This window comes from Canis aureus, chromosome 10 (genome assembly GCF_053574225.1).
Source record: "Canis aureus isolate CA01 chromosome 10, VMU_Caureus_v.1.0, whole genome shotgun sequence".
Classification (NCBI taxonomy): Eukaryota; Metazoa; Chordata; class Mammalia; order Carnivora; family Canidae; genus Canis; species Canis aureus.
The window spans coordinates 70,870,036-70,897,711 of NC_135620.1; the positions used below are offsets into that span (position 1 = coordinate 70,870,036).

General features: G+C 45.9%; 1 protein-coding gene across 1 annotated transcript; it reads right to left on the bottom strand.

The window, feature by feature from the left end:
- On the bottom strand, window positions 1-26,127 carry TNFSF8 (TNF superfamily member 8). The gene is made up of 4 exons (XM_077913067.1): window positions 25,576-26,127; window positions 15,687-15,729; window positions 3,299-3,370; window positions 1-1,824 (listed from the first exon to the last, which is right to left on the bottom strand). Exons 1-4 carry the CDS (start codon window positions 25,768-25,770, stop codon window positions 1,430-1,432), a joined length of 705 nt encoding a protein of 234 aa, XP_077769193.1. The 5' UTR covers window positions 25,771-26,127; the 3' UTR covers window positions 1-1,429.
- Between the last annotated feature and the right edge of the window lie 1,549 nt (window positions 26,128-27,676).

The following is a 27,676-nucleotide window of genomic DNA, read 5'->3' on the forward strand; positions in this document are numbered from 1 at the left end:
TTAGGAGAAATGTAGACTTTACTGAATATTTCATAGAGGAGACCTCGGAGGAGGTTGACATAGCACACTGCTCAGCAAATGACTTCAATTTTTCCCCTAGTTATTTTATTTTCCCAAGTCCTTCTCATCCATACCAACACTGCTGTTTTTTTTCTTTTCTTCTTTTTAAATTTTTTATAGTCTTTCTCTGACAAACCTTCCTGATTTCCTACATTTTTCTTTTCCCTCCTCCTTTTTTGAGAAAAAATGCAAATTTTATTCCCTTCTTATGCATGGCAGTTGAGGGTCCCTTTTGCTTCTGAAGTATAAACTCTGGAGCTTTATACTTCAAGGGCAATGGTCCTTTTATACAGGTAAGGTGCTCCTTTGTAAAAGGACAGATGTCAAGGCAGGTTGGTGTAGCTAGAGAAATCTCATGGCTACCCAAGTCAGGAGAGGAGGTTTCCATTGCTCAGAAGTCTTCACCATTTGCAGGGTCATCATCATTTATCAACAACATTTTGGGGCCTTAATAACCCTCCACTGAAATGATTTCCTGAGAGACATTTGAAGCAGGGAGCAGAGAGAGATCATGTGAGAAATGAAAGTAGCTGATCCCTGACCAAATGGCCGCATTACCATGACCACCGCACTACCATCAGCATGCTGATGGAGTGCTTGCTGAATGCACAGCCCTTCCCTACAGGAAATGAAAGCTGTCTGTTGTTGATGTATTGTCAGTCTGAACTTGAATGGAGTCAAGCCTGGTCAGATGGTTTTCCAAATACCAGGAGGCTTTTTAGATTTTGGATGATCAGTTGGACAGTCCTTTCTTTTATACATTTTAGATCCCACAGTTCACATCCCACCGTTTACACTGAACCTCATCCCCAAATTCTGACTCTGTTGAGGTGACATGCAGCCAGATCCTAACATATCATTGGATTTACACTGGAGTGAGTTGAGGGCCTTTCCTTTGGTTGAGGGCTTCTAGAACACCACTTGGAATCTTAGTTGGCAGATCTGGGGTGAAAGATCCTGGTCTTCTGAGTTGGAAGAGATTTTGGAGAGATTCAAATCCAGCCCCTTCATTTTTTTAGTTATGGATCCAGAGTTCCAGGGAGGGGAAAGGAGTAGCTCCAGGTTGTACAGTGAGTTAGTGGATGGGCCAGGGGATAAATCCATCCCTTCTGATACCCATGTGGGGCTTTTCCCACCATACTGCCTTGCTTCTCTGCCTTCTATTTGAAAGACATTTCACTCAAAACTGTTTTTTTTTTTTTTAAACCCTGGACCCGTATCTTCCCAAGAGACAGAGGAGAAGCATATTATTTAATACCCATTGTGGTTTCAGTCTTGGTCTAGAGTTTTCTTTTTCCCCAAGTGTTTGGATGGATGAAGTACTGTATGGCAGAGAGTTGCTTTCTTCCTGAAGGCCAGAAGAAATGGTTCAGTCTGAACTACTATATAAGAAGATAGACAACACATTCTCAAGAGGAAAGGTGTTTGTATCCACATACTGGAATTTATCCACCTTGACTGATATGGTGCTGTTGACCTGGAGGTGCTCCAGCAAGAACTGAGAGAGATTTTGGTATATGTTCTTGGTTTGCGCTCCAGACTCACACACTGTAACCAGCGTCTGCTTTTTGACATCTTTGTTGATGAGAAGCTCCAACTTCAGGTCAACAGAATGTTCTGGGCATTTTACTAGAAATTGCAGTTGGCAAATGATGACATACCAACCTGGGAACTGGATTACCAGATTCCCATCCTGATATCTGACTCCACGGACAATACCATCTTTGTTCCAAGATAACTTGGATTTGTTTATATGCTTGGACACTGGGGAGAGAAGGACAAAAAGACAGAATTATTGGACATATTTCAGGTGCAGATTGCAAAATGTGAAATTTTTATTCAAGGTTTCCCACTCAAGATCTGTATTTTCTATAACATTGCCTGATATTCCAACCATCTGGAATATCTTCCATATTACTCATTCTAGGTGCTGCTTAATATTCAAGGCACAGGTGCAAAACCACCCCTCTTCCTTTTCTCTAATGCTTAAAGCTGGAGGGCCAGAGCACACATGGTAATGGACCGCTACCTCGTATAGAATCATTTTCTACTTATGTGTTACCTTATAGTATTCTGTTATTGTTATAATTATTCTATTTCCCTTTTCAGACCATGAGATCCTGGACTATAGTCCCCACAAGTTCTGGACCATTCATTCATTCATTCATTCATTCAATCATTCAATCAAAGCTTTATCACTAAGGGATTGCTCTTTGGTAGACATTGCATAAAGTATCCGAAATATGGTATTTATTTAGTTTTATTCAATTAATAACCAAATTAGGCATTAAGATGTGCAGGAGAATCTGTTGATTTTCACATGAAGATGGATCCTTTAACAATTTCTTGTCTCAATTTTTAAATGTCTTTCTCTCTTCAAAAGGGCAGCCAGGCATAACTGTACAAGTGTACACTAAGGGGCTCTTCCCAGCTGGGATTTTTAGAGAAGCAGAGGATTGGCCGACCCTGTGAGCCGACATGTTCCTGTGGAAAGCCAAGTCTCTCTGAGTCCTAACAAGTGAAAATCAGCACTGATTAGTCAGGGTGCCTTTCAGAACTGGAAAGCTGGCCTTCGTTTTAATTGCTTCCATGCCTTCTCTTTAAACCTCATTGCAATTCAATTGAAGAGAGAGAACTAATCTAGCAGCAAAATTGAATTTTTAAAATGGGCAGAATGGCTATTCAGAGAATCTTGGCCATCCTCTCTATATCTCGGCTTTCCCAGTGTAAGTGCCTTGTATTGTTTCCTTTATAAGGGGCCTCTTACCTGAAGCAGACTGCAATATGCAAATAGGCCGTGTGCAAGCACGGTCATTAAGCTGTCAATCTGGGGACAAGGCAATTTTATGTTTTCCTTGTGAATAACTGGACAGAGGCAGAGACCAAGAGCCTGCTTCTCTTTCATGAGGAAAAGCAGACTTGCTTTTCCTTGGCCCCAGATTTGTAGGTGACTGAATAGAGAGGGTGCTTGGGGATCAGACACAAATGCCTTCAGAGGCCAGGTTGGCAACACAAAAGAGTGAAGAAGGCTGAGAGGGGAGAGGTCTTGTGGCTTCCTCCCCTTTCCTCCTAAGGTCTTGAAATTCAAATTATAAAAAATATGCATGCAGGCTACAGACCACATCTGCAGGTCATATTTGGCCATGGGCTTCTACTCGTGATCTCTGGCTTGGAAGCTTCAGAAGGGCCATAGGAAGTGGCCCTCATATGGCTAGAGTTTCTGGATTCAGTTACTGACCTTGGAGGTAGGCCCATGACTTCTTGAATGGAGCCTTTTCCAGTATACATGAGATGTCCTCTGAGCAATTCCCTAAAAAAAAAAAAAAGGAGGCCACACATTAAATGTCTTTCTCTGCTCTGGGGACTTGGAGACACCAGATCTTTTTCCATGACCCTTTGATGGAGGCAGTTAGTGTGTTCTGTTTCCATTTGGGGGCCTAAAAGGAAGCCTGTTTATTTCTAATTTTGCCATCAAGTACTTTAGGATTCTTTAAATTAGTTACTTCCACTTGGCTTTTATAAAAGAGTAGAAGTTGGGGGAAGAAAACCAAATATGACCTGAGCGCCCATATGTGCCAGGTGCCCTTCTTGTTCCTTTATCTACTTCACTTAATCCTTGCAGCAACTCTATGAGAATGGTATTAAGTTCCTTTTACAGGTGGAAAGAAGCCTGGGGACCAGACAGATTAAGTATATTGTCCCACATCACTCAGCCAGGCAGTGGTGCTCAGAATGATAGTACTAATAGTAATTACTGCTATCTTCCCTTTGAGAGTGCACCAGATACTAATATGTGCACTTTTACATATTTCTGCTGATCTAGTTCTCTGAATAACTGATGCCTAGATAGAGTCAATGATACGAGGTCAAGCAAGTTGGTGGTAACGTTGAGATTCACCCCCATGTCTATCTGATTCCAGGCACCAGTTTTCCTCCACAAAGCCATTCACTGGACAGTGGAGATAAATACATTCCTGTGCTCAATTTTAAGAGGATATAGGATTATAGAGATCTAAGCAGGAAGGCTGCTATCTGGAGCTTCCTTGGCAGGGGAAAAAGACAGTGTTTATGTCATTATGGTATTTACGAAATAAAAATATTTTTAATATATTCACCGGTGATGCTGGCTTAGCAGCTTCTTATTATAAAAACAATTTTATATGCGAAGAACCAAGTTATACATTTCCTGTAGTGACTCATGAATTCAACTTACTCTGGGTAAATTCCTTCTTCTCTTTGGATGTTGGTTTCCTATCTATAAAACTGGGAGATCTCTTTGATGATGGCATCACAGTGACCATTCAATCCATCCATCAGAGTCTAGGCAGCCATGGGCCTGTTCAGTTGAAGCAGCCACACTCTGATGTGTTTGCTCACTGGATCTCCGAGGGGTATCTGTTGGGCTTACGATATCCCCCCGTTTGCCTGTCTGCTCCAGGCCTGAGGAAATGCCTCCTGGCCTTCCTCACTTCCCCGTGGAGCCTTGAAGAGGTTGGAAGTTAAGTGAACAGTTCCCTCTGCTGTCTGAACAAGCTCACTGCTCTCAGCAACCCCTGCAGAACCAGGGGGCAGTTTTCATCCTTGTCTGCCCTCAACCCATAAAGATGCTCTGGCCCAAAGGTCTCCTTGGTGATGAGGGCTGGTAGGCCAGCTGCCATTCTTTTGATCCCATCTCTTTACCTGGCATTCTTGTCCTGCCTGTTTCAGCCACAGCCCTCACTCTTGAGGTGTTAGAATCAGTTACAACATGAGGGCTGCTTATTTTCTAATGCACTGTGAGTGCTGTTAGGAGAGTCCCCCTGGCCAGCGTCCCCTTTTTTGGGGATGTGAAACATTGAATCAGAAAAAAAAAAAATGCAGCGAGGCATACCTAGCCGTGTCTCTTCTCTGCTGGGAGTCCCTTTCTGACCTTACTGTGCCTGCTGGATTGGGGCCAAGATCCTCCACAGGTGTTCTTGGTCCCTACTCTTCTGTCCCTCCTGCATTCTCCAGTCTCACCTCCACCATCCCTCTTTCCCTTGTGGTCTTGATCCCGATAGTAGTAGCAATAGTGCAGACAATAATAAGAGCTGATACATACTGAGGGATGGCGATTTCCCAGGTACTCTGTGAAGCATGCTGCATCCAGTCTTTCACTTAATTCCTACAACCACCGCATGAGAAAGGTACTACAGTGATTTCTGTCTTGTACGTAAGGAAGCCGAGGCTTTAAAAGGTTAATTACTCATTCACGTTTGCACAGCTAGTCAGTGGTAGAGTGAGATTCAAACTCAGGCTGTCTGACTTGAATGCCCAGGGCCGGTTACTGATGGTTGTATTGGTGTTTGGGAGCTGTGGTGCCTCCAAACACACATGTTAATTTGCCTCACCACCTGGAATCCCCCTTGCACTGGGAAAGTTATTCCTTACTTAAAGCATGGCCTTGAAGTCATCTCTGACCTTCCTTCTGTTTGCCTATTTGCCTCCTCCATTAGACTGTGAACCCTCAGGGCAGAGACAACTATTTATATATCCCCACTGCTCAGGGCGGGAGATGCTCTGTAAATGTTTGTTGAATTGAATCATCCAGTCTCTCCCTCTTACTTCCCTCCATGGAGGTCAGGTGGGTTCTGGTATGAATGAGGTGAATGGGGATGCTCGTCTTGCCTTTCCCCTTAGGGCTGGAATAACACTCAGCCTCATTTTCCCATAGTTCTTCAGGTTAGCTTAGATTAAAGGAGAGGACAAGACTCATGCCCTGGGCCGAGGCCAACACATCATGCCAAGAACAGGCTCTGCTCATTGGCTGGAGGCCCCCTCACATCATGTCACTTGTGGTGGCATCTGTCAGGTGAGCTTCTGTAAACAGGTGGCTAGAGAAGTACAAGCTGGGGCTTGCCTCTCACACATACACATTCTGTTTTTTCTTTCCCCTTTGGTCTTTGTATGTTTGGTTGGTTGACCTCAGCTGTAATTCTGAGAAACCCAAGGACGGAAAAAAAACCCAACCAACATAACACTCATTCTGAAGCATTTGTGTTTCCTGAAGTCAAATGGCAAGGTGTACTTTAGTTTTTCTTTAAGAAACTTTTAGATGATTTCAAGCAAAAGGAAAAACATGGGCAACCCTCTCTGAGAATGGTGTTGCTGGAACTTCCTGAAGGAAAGGGCCTGGGAAAGGGACACTGGAGAAGCTGTGGGTGGAAGGGGGCAGTTGAATGTGGAGAGGAGCCTGGAAGAGGGCATGGTTGTTGGCCCTTCACATCTGACAGGCTGTCAGCAGGAAGGTGGTGCAGTCTGCTCGGTGGGGCCCAGACACCAAGGCTTTATGTGGAAGTTTGAAGAGGTGACGCACTCAGCTCATAACTGACATTGCCCTTGTCCCCATTTCTCAAATGAGGCAATGGTAAGACCTTCTCTAAGGACACACACAGCCCAAATATTTGACCAGTTAGTGCTATTCAAACATGCGCTGGGCTGTTTTGAGGGTCATGAGGCTCTTATCAAGAGCCAGATGGGCATTTCGCCAGCCATGTGTCATCACCCTGTGTGTCCATGATATGACTTTCTTTTTTGGTTATGAAGACAGGAAGGAGTGATTTACAAATAGGTAGTGCTACCTGCAGCTGGAACCCTCTGATGTCCCTGGAATTTTTGAATGCTGGGAGTAGGGGAGCAAAACACCCCTGTTGCATTCATTTCCCAGATGAATTCGATGTCTGGGGCAGGAGGGGGGTGGGTCTTAGTTTGAAGAACTGACTGCTCAGGTGGCGGAAATAAGAACTGTTTGCAAGTCATGGCTGAGTTGACGGCATGGGAGTTAGAATCTGGGAATTTCCCCTCTCTGGGCCCTAGTGTCCTTAGATAGATGAAAAGCAGTGGGGATTTGATAATCTAAAGGGGCCCTTGTAGTTTATTGTAGCAGGCCGTGTAGACTCAGCTATACGTGGCCAGGCTTGCTGCAGCAGGGGGAAAGTCAGTCCCCGTTCCAACTGTCTGTCTTAGTGGGCATGTTGCTCTATCCCATCTAGGAGACTATCTTCACACATTTAGATTTCTAGACACTTGCAGTGGTAGAAGAGGACATTTTAGATCTGGGGACAATCTAAGTTATGAGCAGCCTGATTCTATGAGAATTTGCATGGTTTGTAGAAATGGAAGTTCCTTGAGAGGTTACATGGTCCAGTCTTGGTAAACATATAACACATGTGCTCCCCAGTGTTACCCTCATGGCCGACTAGCCCTAGGTCACCCCTGAATTAGCGACAGAGGTAGACTAGAGTCTGAACACCTTACCTCTTCTATGGGGGTATTCTATCTTTCAATCAACTTAAGTACTCTGAATTTTTCTAAGGACCAAGGCCTTTATATGGGCAAGATTTATAAGCCTAGACTTGGCCTCCTCTAGGATCATGAAACTTTTCTGGGCATTGTTTGGAAGACTGGAGAGGAGTATGTGCCAATGAAACCCTCTTGTCCAGTTTCACAGGAGAGCTAGGGAGAGAGAAATGTTGCTTAAGTAGTTGAATAGATCATGTTCTAGGGGCACCGGGGTGGCTCAGTCGGTTAAGTAGCTGCCTTCAGCTCAGATCATGTCATGATCTCTGGGTCCTGGGTTGGGCTCCCTGCTCGGGGGCGGGGGTTGTCTGTTTCTCCCTCTGCCCCTCCCACCCCACTCATGCTCTCTCTCTCTCTATCTCAAATAAATAAAATCTTAAAAAAAAGAAAACAGCATGTTTTAGAAATCAGCATAATGGCAACCTAAAGACTGGCTCTTGCCTTGGGATCTCAAGATGTGGGACTTGAAAGGGCCTTTGATGCCAACTTAACCAAGACCCTGTTCTATGAGTGGGGACACTGAACCCAGAGGAACTGAAGGTCTGGCCCAAGATGTCACTATAGATTAGTGGTAGAGCTGGGTCCAGAGCAAATGTCTCCTGACTCTTAGTCCAGGGCTCTGTCTTCCATTAGTCTTTCCATGGAGGAGGGAGGGTTAAATGTAGGATGAAGTGTGTTTGCAGTCGCCATACACACTGGACTAAAAACTGACGAGACAGCTGGAGGTGCTGGGAAAAGAGCACTAATGAGCCTTCTGGCTTCCTCTTGCAGAAGAATGCCAGCAGGTGACTTCAGGACCATGTGCCGAACCCTGCCAAGTCATAAGTCATACACCTTGATTAGGCTTCCATCAAGATGCAACAATGCCCAAGGTGGCAAAACAAACCACACCAACCATTCTGGCCAGATGGTATGTGGTAAGAGTGCCAGGTACCTTCCAGGTTGGTATTAGGACAAGACAGACACAATATATCTTTTAAAAAAGAGCACCTGGGCTCTGGTCAAGGCTTTTAGCTGTCACTTCTCCTTACTGACCCCCAGTTAGTGCATACCTATACATTCACATGATAATAATCAACCCAAATGAATGGTTGTTGCAAAGATGCAATGGATGTAAAGTAGCCAATATAGCATGTGGCTTAGAGGAGATATTCAGGAAATAGTATCCCCCTCCTCCCCTACTCCCATTTTCCATCTTATAGTAGACAGCTTAGCCATGCCACCTAGCAGAGCCAGCTGGCTGAAGAAATGCTCAGAAAAGCAAAGTTCAGGGCATTGTCTGATAGATTGAAGTTTCTCAACTATGTGCATGAATGTTTGAGGCCACCTGATGGCTTCCGGAAGTGTGTGTAGAATGCTCCTTCCAACTGTTGAAAATATTTTAAGCCATTCAAGAAGCAGAGGAATTATCTTAATGATGGTATCTACCAAGGTCCTGGCAATCCCTTCCTCTGGTGGAATATCCAGGAGAGTCCCAACAGTGACATCTAGGGGACAGTCGCTCCATTATCAGTAGAATTGGGAATTAAAGTGAATCCTCAACCTAAGGGTCATTTGAGCTGTCTTCAACTTGACCATTCCCTCGATGCCACAAAGCCAACTAGTGGTGGAAGGACTCCAAGATGGGTTATTTGTTAAACAAAGGACAACAAGGTGACTCTGGATTTACAAACAGCACTTGGGGAAAATACTCATCCCCGTGTGCTCAGTGTTAAGCACATAGAACATGACCAGTAGGTACAAATTGAGGTCAAGCTGGAATTCACTTGAATTTCTTGACAGCTTTTTTAGAATGTTGGAGTCTTCTCAATCCTGAGCTGTTGCAGTATGTAAGATAAACCTATCTGACGATCTGACTTTTTGGAATTCACTTAATCTAAATGCAGGTGGAATTGATATTATCGGGGATAGTTAAGAAGCATATAAAGTATATAATTCAAAAGGCAAAGTGAATCTGATTTTACATGGTAAAAGCTGCTAACATTTTAAGTATTTTTTTTTTAAACCTCCTAGCTATTCTAGATGCTGAGGTATGATACACACTTAGGAAGTCAGGCTTAGGATCAAACAAGCTTGGGTTCACGTTCTATCTCTGCAACTTCACTGAGTTGTGTGGCTTTGCGTAAGTCACCCAGCCTCTTTGAATCCTCCCCAAAGTGAGGATAGTAACAATCTTCCTTGAAGAATTTCTGGAAGGTCAGATGGGATAATACCTAGCAACCAGCTTGGTGCCCAGCACCCAAAAGATGCTAGGTGATGGTTGGCTCCCATTCCCAGGTCCAGGGCTCGTGCTGCTGGGCCTGTAGAAATTCAAGCCAACGCAGGCGGCATCCAGAAGATTGAGTGAAATACATCATCCACATTCCGCTTTCTCTCTCTGTCCTTCCTTTTCTCCCTCTGTCCCTCCTTCCTTCCCCTGCCTCTCTTTCTCTCCTTTTTCCTTCCCTGATGTATTGGAAAGATGGGGATTTCTTCTAGATTTAGAGACCTGCAGCTTGTGTGTGCTAACTTCAAGTATAAATTTTAATATGTTTCTCAGCGATCTGAGTATGTTTTCCTCTGCTCCCGTCTCTTTTTCCCTCCGTCCCTTTCCCTGGCAGCGGGGGACGCGGATTACAAACGGGTTGCTTTGGCACTCTGGATGGCCCCTGCAGGACTCTATTCCACTTAATTCTGAGTGGCCTGTTTTTCTAGCTTATTTCTTGTGGAGAGATTCCGGACTCCTGTTAGCTCTGCCTTAAGAGAAAGTCAGTGTAAAAGTGGGCTTTGCGTGTGTTTAAAGCACATGGAGAAGCAAATAGGCTCTTTAAGGCCTGTGACTATCTGAAAAGCAATTTGCCCCCTGAGCAGAAGAAGTACTCCCTCTTGCTGGGAAAAGTCCAAAAAAAAAAAAAAAAAAGGCACATGGCAACTGTTGAATTGGGCAATGGAGAACCAGAACAATCTATCGGATAGAAGTGAGGGCTCTGCTGCTTTCAGCTGTTCTGGGGGTGCGGGGGCTGCTCCTTCGCTACCTGCCTCTGCTGCTGCCAGCGTGGCGTCCCGGTGGGGCTGCGGCCTCTGGATCGCACACGGCCACACGACAGCAGGGATATTGCCTGTCTGTGGGCGGGTTCACTAGGTACGGTGGAGAGCCAACCTTACTTGAGCTTGTTTAATGCCCACATTTTCTTTTGGGCAGAGGGAGTGGAGAGGGCAATCCTAGATTGCCAGGACGGTTAAGCGGTCCCCTTGTCTAATCCCAGGAGTGTCATACTCGAAGCAAGATCCGCGCCAGGGTCAGGCCGTCTGGCTTGCTCCCCTCACTCTTGATATTTTAGACAGTAGGAAACTCCAGCCCCCGAGAGGGAGAATGCATTGTTTCAAGTCCCAGGATGGGAAAGTGGGTATTCCAAAGTCCAACCTGGTTCTCTGTCTTTGCGCCCCCCTGTCTCCAGCTGGGTACTGGATTCGGGAGAAGGTGCTCAGAGGAGGCCCAAGAATGTGCCAAAGGGGCTGCAGAACCCACATGTGGTCTGTCCACTGGTCCCCCCTCCCCCACCTCGGGACCTCCAGGAACCTGGGGCCCCATGACATTCTCAGGAAAGGCCGACAAGGAGTCCTCCGGCCTCATGATGCCTCAACCTCAAAGCTAGGGCTTACTTTTGGAGGCCAGACCCCCTGCCACGGGCTGTTTACGCCCCCCCCCACCGCTGCAGAGCTCCAGAACAAGAAAGCAAAGAGCTGTGGGAGCGGGTGCCCAGGAAGCCATAGGGTTGGAAGTGTGCCCAGCCTTGGACAACCAACTGGAGGGACCACAGCGGTGTTTTACTGAGCATCTGGCAACATTGTCCAGGAGAAGCAAGAGTGCTCCAAGGTGACTCAGCCTGGATCTTGAGGTCTTGCCCCATTTCTTACCAGCTGTGCAAGCTTGGGCAAGTCAGTAACCTCTCTGTGCTCCAGATTCGGTCCCCGTCACCCGGGAGAGTAAGATCCTTGGGGCATGTTGTGAGGACTGCCGGGGGAGTCTGAGCACAGCCCAGCGCCGGGCACAGGTGGGTGCCCCTTGGCGTCTGCTGTTTTCACCCCCTTAGAGCCTCGTACACATGTAGTGGGGAAGACAAGACAAACCGGCTGAAAAGTTGTCTACAGAAATCCTGTGGTGCGGGAAGGACTGTCATTTAGTGGTTGGGATGTTGGGAAGGCCCAGGCCCACACACCGAGGTGGCCAAACCCGTTTTATAAAATAAAGGCAGAGTGTGTGAGGAGAGGGGCTGGGGCTGGGGAGGACAATTAGGTAAGAGGAGAGTGGGGGAACTCGCGGGCCGGGGGCTGAACCCCAGGGCGGAGGGCTGTCCTTCGAGACAGTCCCAGGGGCTGCAGCGACAGAAGTCTTACAAGGCAGGCCCGGGATGGAATGCACCGCCCTACTGCCTTCTCCGGGACCCTAAGTCACACCAAACCCGGCTGGGCGCGTGGGAGAGTCAAAGTGCGGCAGAAGCAGAAAATCAGAATAAGAAGTGAGGAGAAGCAGCAGGAAGCCCAGGCTCTCCCCAGAGCCCCCCCCCTTGCTTGCTCACCCCTTGTGGGGTGGGGCGGAGTCATTTCATTTGGAAATGAAAGAACAGAGTGGCTCTCGTGTCCCAAGGATGTAGGCTCAGCCAGGTAGAGACAAAGGTCGTGTCGGCTGTCCCCTGTCACCCTTGTGGTGGATCCGGGTGGGGGGGGTCCTTATTAACCCCATTTTCTAGGGGTGCCTGGGTGGCTCAGGGGTTGAGCGTTTGCCATTGACTTAGGGCGTGACCCTGGGGTCCCGGGATCGAGTCCCGCATCGGGCTCCCTGCAAGGAGCCTGCTTCTCCCTCTGCCTGTGTCTCTGCCTCTCTCATGAATAAATAAATAGAATCTTAAAAAAACAAACAAATAGAAAAACTCCATTTTCTAGATGAGAGGAGAAGGATGTGGGGCAGGTTCTCCTCCCCATGGTCTTCCTTGCCCACAGTCCCTGCTGAACCCCCAGAATGGCCCACCATGGCCTTAGTCCCGTGGAATGAGTGTGAGGTGGCATTCTGCTGGTGACCAGTCTCCCGGCCAGAATGGGAAGCTTATGTTGGGACTAAGAAATCCTTTCATTACAAAAAAAAAAAAAAAGTCTGGTTTTCCAATGGTTATCCTGCAGCTACGTGTCATCCTGGGTTGATACCTGAGTGTGTGTGTACCTGGCTCTGCTTCCCAGACTCCGGGCTGCGGCCCGCTTCCTGCTGAGGATGTACAGTTTGCATTAGCTCATGACAGAGGGCTCCCTAGAAAGTGTCTGGCTCCTGCCCTTGTCCCCTCCGCCCCCCTCCCCCAAGTGACAAACCACATGCTACCTCTGGAGCTTCCTCCAGGGGTTTCTGGGAGGTGGCTCCCCTCTGCCAGATGTCTCACAATGGCTTTTTAAAAGGGGCAATGTGCTGCCTGTATCTGCTTACGGGGGGCTTACTGGGGAAGGGGGCTGTGGCTACGGACTTCCTCAAGGTGATGGTTAGATTTGTTTTCTTCTATATTCACACCTTAAACAAAAGAATCGGAGCATCATGAAGTGTCCAAGCTGGAAGGCCCCTCTCATTTCATTTTAGTGGAACCTTGCTGTTAGGACGAGGAAAGACTTGCCCAGAGAAACACAGCTCCATGGTAATACAGCTTCTGACCTCACCCTAGTGCCGTGTCTACAGTTTGCCTGTGGTTGAGGGAAAGGTGGGTGTGCATTACAAACAGGGGACAGCCAGGGAGCACGTCGCAGCTGGTCGCTCGCATTGCATGGCCGAAGCACATCATGCAGGGAACAGAGAGGAGCCCTAGCTGCTGACCCCTGCTCTGCCATCAGCTCCTTGGCTGACCTTAGCGAAGTCACTTTGACGGTCTGGACCTCAGCTTCTCACCTGCCATCTGGAAACTCTAATCCCTGTGTTGCTCGCTTACAGGATCAAGGCTAAGAGCAACCCAGACAAGGCACGGGAAGATCCCTGACAAAAGTTTCCTAGCCTCGGTGGGGATTATTATTAACATTTCTAAAACCTGGTTGCAGAAACATTGACTTGTAGACTGAGGTGGGCCTTGGATTAGTGCATGCTCTGACGCAGTGACGGGCAAGATAAGAAGGGATTTGATAAGGGGCCTAGTCCATGGCTCCCACAGTTTTGGGTTTCAGGGGCCAGAGAAATTTACCCTCAAATGAAAATTCAGTGACCAATATAGGGCGGGCAGCTTTCGGTTTCTGTCTGTTGTGCCCATGAAAACTAAACAAAACAAAACAAAATCACTCGGGCAAAAAGCAAGCGAACTCAACTTGCCTCCGTAGCAGCTTCAGGTTGTAAAAGGAAGGACGTGTTTATGCTTTAGGGAAGGATGTGCTCTCAGAGGAGAGGGGTGCCCCTTATGTTGAAAATAGGTGGCCGTGGGAAGAAGGGCTTGTCCTTCTCTTTTGTCCTTCTTGTCCTTGTCCTTCTCTTGTCCTTCTCTTTTCTATTTCAGGCTGGGCTGGTGAAAACCGTCATAGGGACAGAGCCAGCAGTGAGAGCCCCGGTGCTTGGCCACCTGTGAAGGCTGGGCTCTATAGGTAGAGGACATGTGATCCAGAACGGCAGGGGGTCCCATTGTCTCATCAGAACTACCCTTGTCATTGAATCCTGTTCCTGTCCAAGACGGCCTCTCTCCCTCTCTCTCAAGAGGTGAGAAGTTCTGGTCTTACTCGGAAGACCCGAGTGGATGCGGTGGTGGAATGGACGGAGCAGAGGAGGAAAACGGACAGTGACTCAGTGTGCCCGGGTTTCCTGCAAGGCTCCATGAGAACGTGTGTCCCATGTTCTGACTCCAGAGCCTGTGCTATTTCCATAATAAGGCTCTCAACTTCTGTCTGCCCTGTAGGCCAAATCCAGCCTCGCACCTCATTCTAGAAATAAAGATGTGTGGACCCACAGCTGTGCCTTCTGGTTTTCAGAGCCAAGGGCTTCCCCTGCACGACAGAGGCTTTATGGGAATTGAGGTCGCTTGTGAAGTAATTCCAGGCGGGGTTAACATACTGTTGATGAAGCTGTAATTATCAGTCTTCCTTGAAAGATCCAGAATGCTTGTCTGTTTGGGGATTTTCCTTCTCTGTGTGGTAGGTAGCAGGAAAGGCATGCCTAAGGCTTCCTGAGGGAAACTCCAAGTGGAACGCTGTTGGTTTGTGGGGCTGTGTTCAGACACTTGTGTCCTCCGGGCCCATGGATGCCCTGGTGTCTCTAGCTCTATGATGTCTCACCCTTTCTTCTTTTTTTTTTTTTTATTTATTTATGATAGTCACAGAGAGAGAGAGAGAGGCAGAGACACAGGCAGAGGGAGAAGCAGGCTCCATGCACCGGGAGCCCGACGTGGGACTCGATCCCGGGTCTCCAGGATCGCGCCCTGGGCCAAAGGCAGGCGCCAAACCGCTGCGCCACCCAGGGATCCCTCACCCTTTCTTTTTAACTTTTTTTTTCTCTGGGCTGTCTGGTTATCCCGCTGTGATGCTGCCTAGGTTCAAAAGTTTACGGGGTGGAGGTGGGTTCATGTTCTGGGGTGGAAAAAACAATGGATAACACATGAGGACATCTGGCTTCTGGGTTTGGCTCCACATGACCTTGGACATGACACTTCATTGGGTCTTACTTTTCCTCTTCTGTTCAAGGAAAACATTCCCCACATGATCTCAAGGTTTTTCATCCTCAGTGTTAAGCTAACTCTGCATATCCCCCCTGGGGCTCAGAGAGACGATGCATTAACTAGTACCTGCAATGATAGGAAACGTCCTCACCCCCTGGTGAGGACGAGGTTGGTTCTTACAACCCTACCTTCATCAGGCATTTTGACTACTACCAGTTATTTAATGATTGCTATGTGCCGGTGGCCAAGCCCAGCAATTTATGGATAAGATCTGATTGGCTTCTCCCATCCGTTCGTGAAGTAGGTAGCATTATTCCCATTTTACAGATAAAAAAGCCTGAGGCTCCCAGGGGGTACGTAGACTCAAGATTCATACCCACATTTGCCTGACTCTAGATTTCAAACTCTTTAACACAACGGCGCTTTGCATTCCTGTCCGTGTCCATGTGAGGGCCTATGCCACTTCATTAGTGGGAGAGCAGCGGCCACCAGAGTACCCAAGGGAGGCTGCTCGGGTGAATCCAGATGCACCTGCTCAGCTCTGAGCAGCCTCACCTTCACCTCCACCCACTTTTCTGTTGGGCACTGCTATGATCTTTCTGGCTGTTCACCCACTGTGATGCCATATGATTCAGTGTACATTTACTCCCAATTCCAAGGTCTTACCTCCTTTAAGGGGGAATTTTCCTGGTGGGTTGGGAATGGAGTCCTGGAAGAGAGGAAAGAAAAAAAGAGGCAGTGTGAGATTGTCATGAATGGAAAGAACTCATCATTTTCTTTTCCATTTCGGTTGCCCTCCAAGTGCTGTGCAATTTAGACTTCATGTTCCATTTGACTCTTCAGTTAAAAAGAATTAATTCACTGACCTAGTTCACGCTGGGCTCCTCTCAACCCTTGGCCCAATAACTTGCCTATCAGAGAGACAATTTGAGGGGCTTACTATCCATATTTCACAGGCGAGGAACTGGAGGCTGAGCAGGGTAAAAGGAAAAGTTTGTGGCAGCTCAGGGGACCAGAATCTGCAACCCATCGCCCTGTCCAGGGTTTTTGTTTTCACCTCCACATTTGATATTTTCCCCCCTTCGGTCAACAAAAGAACAAGCAAGTGTAATATATAAACATATGTGGGTTTTTTTCCATATTTGATTCATCAAACAGTGAAAATATGCTGCAAACATACCTGGGAAGGTACATCTCTATCTTTCCTGTGGTTGGAAATTCTGAATTAATTGAATGCTTATATGCCAAGCATTGTGATGATACCGTAAATAATGAAATAGGCTCCCTGCTTTCGTGACTTTATTATGAATGTATATATGATTATCATATCTAAATTTTAACTATATAATATAAACTCAAAGGAATATCATGTATCTATAAATCCACATTACATGTTATGTTATTTATTCTCTAATACACATAAATATATGTATATAAATATTTATACAGGTAAGTAAGAAGTTGATAGAAGTGACTTGTCTTCTGAAAGGGGGCCTCCTCCTGGGCTGGGGGATTAGAGATACTATTAGGGAAGTCTTGTTGGGGTGCTCTGAGCAAGTAGGTAACAGAAGGAGCACTGCTCTTTACCTCTTCACCCCGAGCCTCCTTCCCCTTTCTCCCCACCTCAGCCGTGGAGGTGCACCTCAGGTGTCTTGCCAATAAAGAATAAAGTATCTTATTTCTCTTTTGAGTTGTCCACATTGGGATCTCCTGTAGTGCATTGGATTGAAATATTAATAAAGACCCAGATAGAAGTGACATTGATATGGGTGAAAATAACTCCTCAACCTCTTCCAGAGCAAGAAGTTAGCAGCTCTGCAAATCTTACTTCCTAAGTGTCGGTCTGAACACCTAGAACCATCTGGAGCTTCCCTTTTATCCCACCATTTCCATGGGGGGCTCTGTTCCTTTGCCTTCCACCGAGGGCTCATTTTCTCATAAATGGATCTCTTCTCCAGCTCAAGCGTGTTGTAATGAATTGAGGAAGCCTCCCGAAGACAAAACCCTGGCATAGCACTGCTCTGGAGATAGCGGAAGTCAGCATACACTCCAGGGCGTCAGCTTTTCAGGGCAAAGGAAGTGAACTTGGCTTGGAAGGTCCTTCCCTCTCGGCTCTAATAGTCTATGATTTTATTGCTTTAGTTGAAAGCTCTTAATCTAAGTAACTTTGTTGTGCATTGTGGTCTCTCAATTACGCATGCAGTTCATAGGAAAACCTGACATCACAAAATTCCCCTCTGTGTTGGCTCTACAAGACTGCAAATAGCATTTCGAAATCTAAGGAACAGCTAGTGTGCTACAAAGTATGATCGTCAATGGATGTGATGTGCAAATGCACATAGGAGGAAAACATCTATGTTTAAATAGGGTGCTAAGATGGCTAAATTCATCGGTCACCCAGGAAAATATCCATCCATGGACAGGGAGAGAAGGCTGGCAGCGTAGAACCACTGCGGCCATCCCAGCCTCCACGAGCCGTCCGGGAAATGCCAGAGGGTTTATACATCCAGCATATATTGAGTGAGCACCTGGTCTGGTGTGTGCCAGGAATCACTTTAGTCACTGGAAGATGTCCCATGGAGTTTATGGTTTAGTCATGAGAGCAGTCATTTAAAATATACAAATAAATATATAATTGAATTCCAAGTTGAGGCGAGGACGATGAAAGAAGAGTTTCAAAATAACCCTTCTCAAACTTTTACACACGTTATGTGCATCACCTGAGGAGCTGATTAAGATGCAAATTCTGATTCTGCTGGTTTATCCGGAGCTTGAGAGTCTGTATTTCTGACAAGCTCCCAGGTGACGCTGAGGCTCTTGGCCCACGGAACGTAGGCCATGGTTGTAAGAAATAGTATCTGGGAGGAGGACCTCATTTATATTGGGGCCAGAGGAGGCCTCTGTCTGTCACTTGAAGGTTGTTTTCCAAAACAACACATCTTAGTACGGGAAAGAATCCTGTTGCTTAAACCTTCACCCAGAGCCCAGGGCATCCAAGATGGAAGTGTGATTTTTCCTATTTTGGAGAGCTCCTAGGATGAAGTCTCCTTCACTCCCCTGGCTGCCCACGGTAGAAAAGCTCAGAGAAGCAGAGCCAGAGAAGGAACCTAGATGTCTTTCAGTTCATCAAGCTAATTTAGTAGAAGAGGAAATTGAGATACTTGTGAGTCAGTGGCAGATCCTGGATTGAAATCCTCTGGTGTTCTTTCTACTGCCCCAATAGAGATGCTAGCTTTGGAAGCCAAGGAAGGAGACGCTCATTCTCCCCTCTCTTTAGCAATCCTTGCATTTATAGAAAGGATTCTGTAGAAAGGCAGGGTGTAAAGAGATGTGACTTTTACAATTTTCTGGGAGTTGTTTATGCCCTAGGCAGTATCTAGTGCTGTCTATCAACTCCTCTTTGGCAAGGTGCCTCCCGGTCCTAGCATTCTCTCCCCAGTCTTGCCTGGGGACCTGGGTCCTGGCTGGGGAAATATGGACCATCTTGCTCAGCGAACTTGGCTTTGAGGTCAGTTGCGCATAGGATGGACATGGACATCCTATGGACAGAGGCTAATGCACCCTCCCAGGCTGTCATTCTCAGCTCCATTGAGTAGCTCAGGAAACTTTATCTCCATGGCTAACAATCAGCTGTACTTCCTTCATTGAACTTCTTTTGTTTCAGACTCCAGGTGTCTGATGGGTATTTCCAACAATGTTTCTGTGGAGGGAGGGAGGAACCATCACGTTTAACCTGCTTGTCCCCAGGTGGAATGACTCAGTCCCAAACATGTTGCCTGCCCACGACTCTGTTTTCCTGTTTCCTTTTGTCACTGGGATTGGAAGGCAAACTCCTCCCAGATACTATTTCTTTCTTTCTTTTTTTTTTTTTTAGATTTTTATTTATTTTATCATGGGAGAGAGAGAGAGAGAGAGAGAGAGAGGCAGAGACACAGGCAGAGGGAGATGCAGGCTCTATGCAGGGAGCCTGACATGGGACTCGATCCCGGGTCTCCAGGATCAGGCCCCGGGCTGAAGGTGGTGTTAAACCGCTGAGCCACCTGGGCTGCCCGCTAGATACTATTTCTTACAACCTCCCTACACTGGCTTGTTGCAGACACAACAAGATACTGTGTATAACATGTTGGCAAGTGCTTGAAAAATGATAGCTATTTTGGTTATTCTCTTGATCCTGATAATGTGTTTAATTTGCTCCAAGACCTTGAAAGACTCATTCCTTTCACAGAGCAATGCTGCATGGAAGCAATCGCATTCCCAGTTGTGCTTTTGATCAAAGATGTCCCTTCTGGTTGAAAATGGCCAAAGGCAACTAATGGTTGGAATATGCCAGGGAGATTCCATATCCTGTTTCTTGCTGGCCTCACCTTGTCTTATAAGCTGGGTCATGGAGATTTTTGGCCAGGAATGTTTCCCTTACTTTTGAGCAATCATAAGGAAGTACTTCATGAGGGTGCTTAGTCCTCCAGGGCTAAATGCTTTCCATGCATTTATTTCATTTGGTCTTTACCCCAAGAGTTAGTGATTGATGAAGGCTTAGCGATTTCAGAAGGTCCTATAAATGGTGAATAGCAGGGAAAAGATCCAAATCAAGGGTCTTGACTTGGAAGGCTATTCTTCAATGCCATGCTATGCTTCCTTTCTAGAGTAGGGCAGGATGAAGCTGGGGCAGAAAATTCTTCTGAGACTCAATGAGAAAGTAGATGGAAGTCAAAGAAAATCTTCAGGAGAAAGACAAATTTTTTTTGGCAGATTTTTTTTTTTTTTGGATAGCTTAAAGCAGTGCTGAAAGGACCAGAGTGGCTTAAAGCAGTGCTCTTTCCACTAGGGATCCTGTTAAAATGCTAACTCTGGTTCTGGAGGTATGGGGTGGATCCTTAGGGTTTTCATTTCTAGTAAGTGTTTAGACGATGCCAGTGCTGCCAGGCCATGTTACTTTGAGTAGCAAGGGCTGAAAGACGTTATTCATTAGGCAATCAGAACATCCAAAGTCTTCCTTCCCCAAGGAATGGGGAATGGCTGGCTACAGGAGGCTGGGCTCATACATGGGTTTAAGAAATCTTTCTACTCTGCTGGTGGACACAGCGTCCTACTCTCTTATCTACCTCTGTCAATGCTTCTTCCCAGCTACCTCTACTTCCTGCTGTTCCCTGTGCAATCTGGGCTGACTTCTGTTCTGGCCCTGCTACTCGTCTCCTGACACCTGGGCTTGCCTTCTTCTGGGCTGTGCCTCTCTCTGCTCACTGTTCTGCCTCACCTGGAAAGCCCTGCCCCAGCTCCACCTGCCACCAACCTTCCAATGGAGAGCTCTTCCCTACTGAAGAATACCAGTTAATAAATGCAGAAAGAATGATAGGATTAGGCAATCATCATTTTTCATCCCTTGGTGCATTTCCTGATTCAGACAAAGATCATTGAGGAATGCCTAAACCACTTAAAGATATTTGTGTGTCTTTAAAGTGTTACCCCACAGATTAATTATTAGTAGGAGAGAAAAAAGTGCTCACCAGTGGTCATCACCTTAATCAAGTAACTAAACATCATCACCAATAATGGGACAAGTTGACATATGCCTCTAGGTGTGCTGCAATAAGAAGTATGTAGCATTGCCTATGGACTGTTCTTGCCAAAAAAGTTTCATCTGAAGGTAGTCACAACAAACACTAAGCCAAATCCAAAACTTGGCCAATTCTACAAGTGCAGTAGCCTGGACCCTTTGAAAAAGTCAATGTCCTAAGAAATAAACAACGAAGGGCAGAAGAAATTGTCAGATGATCAATTCTCAAACTTTAGTGTGCCTATGAGTCACCCAGGGAGCTTGTTAAAAAGCAAATTTTTATTGAGTGGGTCTAGAATGGGGCCTGGGATTCTGTATTTCCAACAAGCTCCCAGAACCGCTCTTTAAATAGCAATGTTCTAGACTGAAACGGACATAACCAAATGTGGTGTGTGACCTGAGTGTGGGTTCAGGATCCCCAAACAAAACAAGGCACAAGAGCTGAGGAAGATATTTTTGGACAAGGGGGCAGTGGGCATTGTTCTATGGACCGTACATTATTACTAGATGTTATCATTGAATGGACATTGACTCTCTTGGCTGTGACATTGCAGTAAGGAGGATATGGGGGCTGAGACACTTGCAGGCCATGCCGTCTGCACCTTACTGTTATACACATAAAAAGAGCACAAACAGGACAAAATGTTAATACGGCTGATTTAGGTGAAAGGTTATATGGGTGTTTAATGTTCTATTTTTCTGTAGGTTTTGAAATTTTCAAAACAAAACTTTGGGACTAGGGCATCCTTCTAATTCTTGGAGGAGGCTCAGCTTCTGTTCTAGCACTTCTGCAAGCCCCCCCCCCCCTTTCATCCCAAACAGAAACTCTTCCTCCCCTCCCATCTATGGGATTCTGTGACATTCTGTCCTGAGCTCTTGGGTGTTTGGGCCTTGCTTAGAGAATCCCCAGAAAATGGGGCATTCTGTCCCATGCACATGGGTCCTCCCTTTCTACCCTAACACAGGGCTTGCCCCTGTGAAGACTTTCAGTGGGTTTTTTTTTTTTTACTTGATAAATTGAATGCATTGAGACAGTACTATGGGTAGAGAGAAGCATCATGGGGCATTTCAACTCACCCCTATATTGTATCTGAACATAAAAGCAAACCAAAAACCATACGACTACCACCAACAATCTCTATACCTAACCAGACGCTCAGTGCACTCTAGGTGGGGAGGTGGAGAGTAGTAAAGTCCTTAAAAAAAGGAATTTCCTTCACTTATAAAGGGAAAAGAGGCAGCTGCTTTCTCTTTCTAGAAAGGATCTTTTTGAAAACCTAAGGATCCTGAGCCCTTGTTCTAACCCTTTGGAATGTAAATAAATCTCTTCAGGGACTGGATAAGCCTAGTCCCTAGGTTTATAGAATTGGCCCTTAGATTGAAGACTTTAGAGACTTCTGAAATGACGCCTCTACTGTCAACCTGACAGTCCATCTCCTTATATCACCCTTTGTTTCTGGAAGAGATAAGAAGGTAGTCACATAACAAAACAAATTTTATTGTTTTTCATTTGTTTTGCTGTACAAATTTTGTGAAATTTCATCCTGACAGATACGCATGGACTCTGTTGTGCTTACTTAATAAATCAGTTTTCTATCTTTCTATATGGATGTGAAGAGGTGTTTCTTTGTTAGCAGGACTTTTACTGCCTCCAGAGTATGTTGGTATAATCTCTGCTGAGGCTGACTGATGATATTTATTGAAGCGAAAAATATACATTCTATTCCCATCACTAGGAATTTATCCCACAGATATACTTGCAGACGTGCACAGTGGGTAAAGCGACTAGAGAAAAATATAAGTGTCCTTCACCAGGTAGATAAAATAAATTACGAAGCAGTCATACAACGCAATACTATGTGACTCTTCCAAAGACTGAGACAGACTTTCGTGTGTTGGTGTGGAAGGGACTCCAAGATACACGGTCAAGTCAATAAAGCAAGGTTCAAAAACATGAGTCTACTATAATGACATGTTGTACTATATATTTGCAGAGACACAAATTTCTGTGTATTTTTTCAAAGGACAAGGAAGAGTCTGTTAGTGGTGGTTGCCTTAGGGAAGAGGGAATGGTGATTGGGCGGGCAGGGTGTGAGTGAGTTTTAATTTCTTTTCCCTTATTTACTGTTTACTTTTCTTAAACCATATAAATAGAATATTTTATAACAAGTATACTGGTTTAACTGTAAATTAAGGAAAACTACCACAGGGACTCTCAAGACATTACTACATGATAAGTTCTATAAGCAACACAAAAGCAGGAATTTTGTTAGCTTTGTTCAAGCTGTATCCCCAATGCTTAGAAACACGTAAGATGCCCAATAAACATTTGAGATTGAAACCTAAGTTTCTCCTTTGCCTCGCACAAGGAGTCTGACCTTGGAGTTTTTTGATCTTCAGGCCAAATCTCAAGGCAATCCTTGTTGGTTTTTCCTACAGGCCCTGTGTCTTCTCTCTGTACCATTGGCCAGGAGTGCACTCTCCTCTGATTTCTCTTCCCCACCTGCTTCAAATTTCTCAAGCCAGTCTGGAATTCCAATCTCCAGTGAAGTTTTTCTGAAACCTGGGAAAACACTCTGTCTCCTTCATTTGTGGTGTCATGAAAACCCTATGTAACAACCTTCCATCACTTATTATATATTATGACTTATCTTGTTTTATTATATTTTAAGACTTATCTGTTCATGTGCTTCTTACCTAGAACTGTGACCTCTTAGGCTGTAAAACCATTCTCATGGTACTCTATCCCTGCCCCCTTCCAACCTCACACAGAGTGCTATGTAGCCGCCGACCCATTCCATTTTTTGATAGTTGGGATGTGAGTTTAAGTTTCTCAGGCCTATCCCATTGATTTCTTTACCAGGGGTCCTGTTATTAGAGTCTTTCCTTTTATCTAAATTCCTAATGTCAGCCTGCATTCCCTCTTCCTGCAGAAAGCCTTCCTTGATAACCCAAGGGGATAACTCTTCTTAGCTCTTAGGACAGTTAATGTCTGAATAATTTATTGGAAATGATAGTTTATTGTGCAGTATAAAACACTGCACATTTAATATCACAATTAGTATGACAAGCCTTAGCTTTTAAGCAAGTAACTGATATCTCCCAGACTAAAGAAACCACAGCCCACCAAACCATATAATCAGATTGTGAAGTGAATCTTTTCATATCCTCATATGAGAAGTGAGTCAAGGAAATGGATGCGCAAGAAGATAAAGCTCCCGAAAGAGGAGCAGGAACAAAATTTCTAAGTGTTTCTGTGGCTGGCTGATAGGTAAAGGGAGTGTTGTTCTCATTAAACAATCGAGCACAGTCTTGACTCTATCACTTTCTCAGGATGACTTAGTTCAAGCCCCTTCTCCTTTCTGTTCCTGCTTTTCCACACATACAAAAATGGGCCAGAAAGATCCACTCTAGTTCCTTTCTGGAAAGAATGGAATTGCATAAGGACACTTCTAGAGCTCTCTCCAGCTTTAGAGTTCACCATCACCCCCAATACCTTCCTTCCCTTCTTCTTTCCTTTCATTTTCTTTCCCTTTCCTTCCTTCCTTCTCTTTCCTAGTAGTTCTAGATGCAACATTTAACTAAAGAAACTTCTTAAAGACCACTTCAGTTTCTTTTCTTTGGCCATTGCTATAAAATGATATACTTCTGGTTTACTTCAAATTAGAATTACAGAAATGATCTAGCCTCTACCAAAAAAAAAAAATGCCCTAGAATATTTCCAAAAGTATTATTCTTAGTATACATGGATGAACTCATTCAAGGATGCATTTTATAAACCTTACGATCTAAATCAAATGTTAGTAACTCTGTTTTCTTTCACTTTTATGGAGGTATGAGCCTCAAAGCTTCATTTAAACTTCAAAGCTGGTGACCCTTGAGAAACAGATACCCAAATCTCTTAAAGCCTAGTTCCATTCACCAATCCATGAGGTATAGAACATTCAACCTAAGACAACTGCAGGGAAACGGAAATCTTGCAGGATTGTAAGAAAAACGGGAGCTCTGAAAGAATAAGTAGAAACATTCTCACCTTGGCAGGGCAGGGCACGAGGGGGATCAAGTTCTCAAATTACCAAAATAACAAAAACTTCTCTTCATTCAAAAAATGCATGAGCGAAATATACCACCAATATGGTATTTTCTACAAAATGCACACTGGCCAGATTCTCTGTAAACACCAATTTCCTAAAATATGAAGAAGTGTCCTCCTTTGTCTCTTCTGTTTTTGCAACAAATCTTACCATTTCCTCCAAACAAAGCCAATTTCCTGAGATGTTTGCCTCTACAGTGGGTACCCATAGTTGCTTGTAGCTTTAGTATTCTGAGCAGTCTCAGAGGCAACAGGCATTACAAATATTTCTATGTTCTGCCCTCGTGCTCTGGGTTTCTCGTGACATCCTAAACTCTTCCAAGCAGTGGCTCAGGAGGAAGCCTCCACTTGCCTTGTAGGCTTTAATTAGCTCTAAGGACCTAAGCCTGGTCTCCTGTCTTGCTCCTTCTCGTATACACCTGGGTCACTGAAACCTAGCTCCTTGTTGAGAAAGCTCTTGGCAACAGAGGAGGCCCCGGAGAACTCAACACTGTTTGGACTGAGAATAGAGAACCTTGAAGAAGACATGGTAACAAGTCGTGTGAATCTGTTATCAGATTTCCTTATCACTTCCTTCTCAGATACACATCTCTGGCCCAGCAAAAAATTTAAATCTTAATTTCTTAATACTAATAGCTCCTGTCTCTTCTTCTGGCCCATGTGAGTCTGCAAACTTTTGAGGTGACTGCTGAACATATTTTCTCTTAAAAGCCAAATTATTTCAGAGAGTTGAGTTCCTGTTTCTTTTCTCCCTCTTTCTACATGATATATGTACCAGATGTTGGTTTTTTCTTTCTTCTTCTTCTTCTTTTTCTTCTTCTCAGCTACTTTTTGTTTTTTTCTCAAGCCCTTCTCTCTGGGGAACACTGAACGCAAATCAGAAAAAAGGTGACCAGAAGTCCACTTACCGTCTTCTGAACTACCAACATCATGATGGTTGCCACAGCAAAGATGAGACACAGAGCCAGCGCCGTGGTGGTGAAGTAGAAATAACCACGGCTTGTGGTTCCCAAGTGGCTGGCGACAGAGCCTGCTGGCACATGCATGGCTGTGTCTTGAGAAGGGGCCATTCGGTTGAGTGCTTGCTGCAGCCCTGGGTCCATTCTTATATAGTCTTCCCACAGCACACCTTATCTCTCCTCATCTGATTCAGTTCTGAGCCCATCTCTGTTCCAAGAAGGATTCTCCCCCTGCATCCTGGATCATGTGACGTGGAAAAAAACCTTCACCAGCTGCCACACGAAGAAACTCTTCTCTGGGGGCGTGAGGCGAAAGACAGCAGCAAGGGTGGGGGAGAGGCTCATTTTTCATTGCCAGGGATGAATTTGAGGGCAGAGAAACTGTAGCTACAGAGAAGGTGGTTGATGTCAGAGGGCGAGAAGGAAAATGACGGTTTCCCTACTCTGGGGTGTGTGTGTGTGTGTGTGTGTGTGAGTGAGTGAGAGAGAGAGAGTGCACAAAGCGACTTCTGTTTCACTTAGACTCAGCCACAAAACGCCTTCCTGCTTGAGAAGCCGCATCTTCTCTTCAGCGAGGCCTGCAGCTCAGAGGACCTCGTCAGAAAATGTCTCTGTGCTGGGCCTCCGGGAAGCTGGCGTCCTCGCACTGGGCTGTGATGACTCCAGAGGGTTTGGTTTGATCGGATCAGCTCCTGCTGGAAACTGGAGATCGTTCCAGCTGCCTGGGAAGGAAGCGCCCACAAGCATGGCCATGGGGCCAAAGGGGGCGAGCCCACCGCAGTAGGAGATGTGGGGGCAAATGTCAAGAGAGCAGGAATCTGGAAACGTTGATCTTTTCAACAAAAATTCCTGCCGGCCCTATTGGGAGGGGTCAGCCCCGCAGATAAACCTGGGCTCGCCTGCCCAGTTGCAGAAAAGGGAAGGGACTGGCGGTGGCGGTGGTGATGGGGGTGGGGAAGCAGCCTGGTGCAGAGCGTGGGGGGTGTGTTCTGTGGGCGTGTGCATGGTGGGCGTATGGTATGCTCGTGTGTGGTGCACCTACGTGATGTGTGGCGTGTGTTGTGTGTCTTATGCATGGTGTGTGTGTGTGTGTGTGAGAGAGAGAGAGAGAGAGACTGTTGCAGCCGAAGCTCTGCGATCTCAGGCACAGTGCTAGTGCCAGGTGCGCTTCACACCTTGCCTCACTCCACCCTCCCCTCTGCCCTCTGATGCACCTAACACTGGCTTTTCACACATGGCAATATTGAGGCTCAAAGAGCATGAGGACGGCTCATGCTTTTTTTTTTCTTCTTTTCTTTCCTTTTTTTTTTAAATACACATTTATTAGCTCACAGTTGCTGTGGGTCAGGAATCCAGGCACAGCTTAGCCGGCTCCTTTGCTTCATAGTCTCTCACAAAGCTGCAATCAAGGTGTCAATCCAGGACCTGTCATCTTCTCTGAAGGTTGCACGGGGAAAGGATTCACTTTCAAGCACACTAAGTAGTTGTTGGCAGTTTTCAGTTCTTTGTGGCTGTTTGAGTGAGTATCTCAGTTCCTCACTAGGTGTTGACCGGAGGGGCTACTCTCAGTCCCTTACCACACTGGCCTCTCTCACATGGCAACTTGCTTCATCAAAGCAGGCAAGTTGAGAACTCAATAGAATCTCTCTAGGATGTATGTTTTCATTCTCTTTCTGGTCTAAAATCACTTGCAAGTGGCTGACTTGAGACTCAGGTTCTGCCATCCACCGTGTCCGTTCATTGTCATCCATCATGTTGATCCATGAAGTCACCTGGGTGGCAGCCATATCTGTCAGCGCCCACTGCCCCGTGTTAAATCATTCAATCGTCACTGCTTGAAGGCTGAAAACCTGAGGTCTGGTCTCAGCCATGCCCACTCTCAGCCTTGGGTCCTTGTGCAAGTCCTTCCGTCTCCCCCTCCCCCCGCAACCATGCATTGACAGCCTCTGTGGGCATCACATCACCCTCAAGTAAGGACAATCTGTGAGGGGGATAGACTTGGCAAAGGGGTTGGCCTGGCCTGTGCTGGTTGACCATTCCCAGTGGTCCC

Bases quoted from the DNA above. Each gene is read 5' to 3' on its own strand.
- TNFSF8 (XM_077913067.1), bottom strand. From the start codon at position 25,770: ATGGACCCAGGGCTGCAGCAAGCACTCAACCGAATGGCCCCTTCTCAA. The intron at 15,730-25,575 runs GTAAGTGGACTT...CCTCTCTTCCAG, and splicing joins TGTTGGTAGTTCAGAAGACG to GACTCCATTCCCAACCCACC. The intron at 3,371-15,686 runs GTAAGACCTTGG...TTTTTTTTTTAG, and splicing joins AAAATTCCCCCTTAAAGGAG to GGAATTGCTCAGAGGACATC.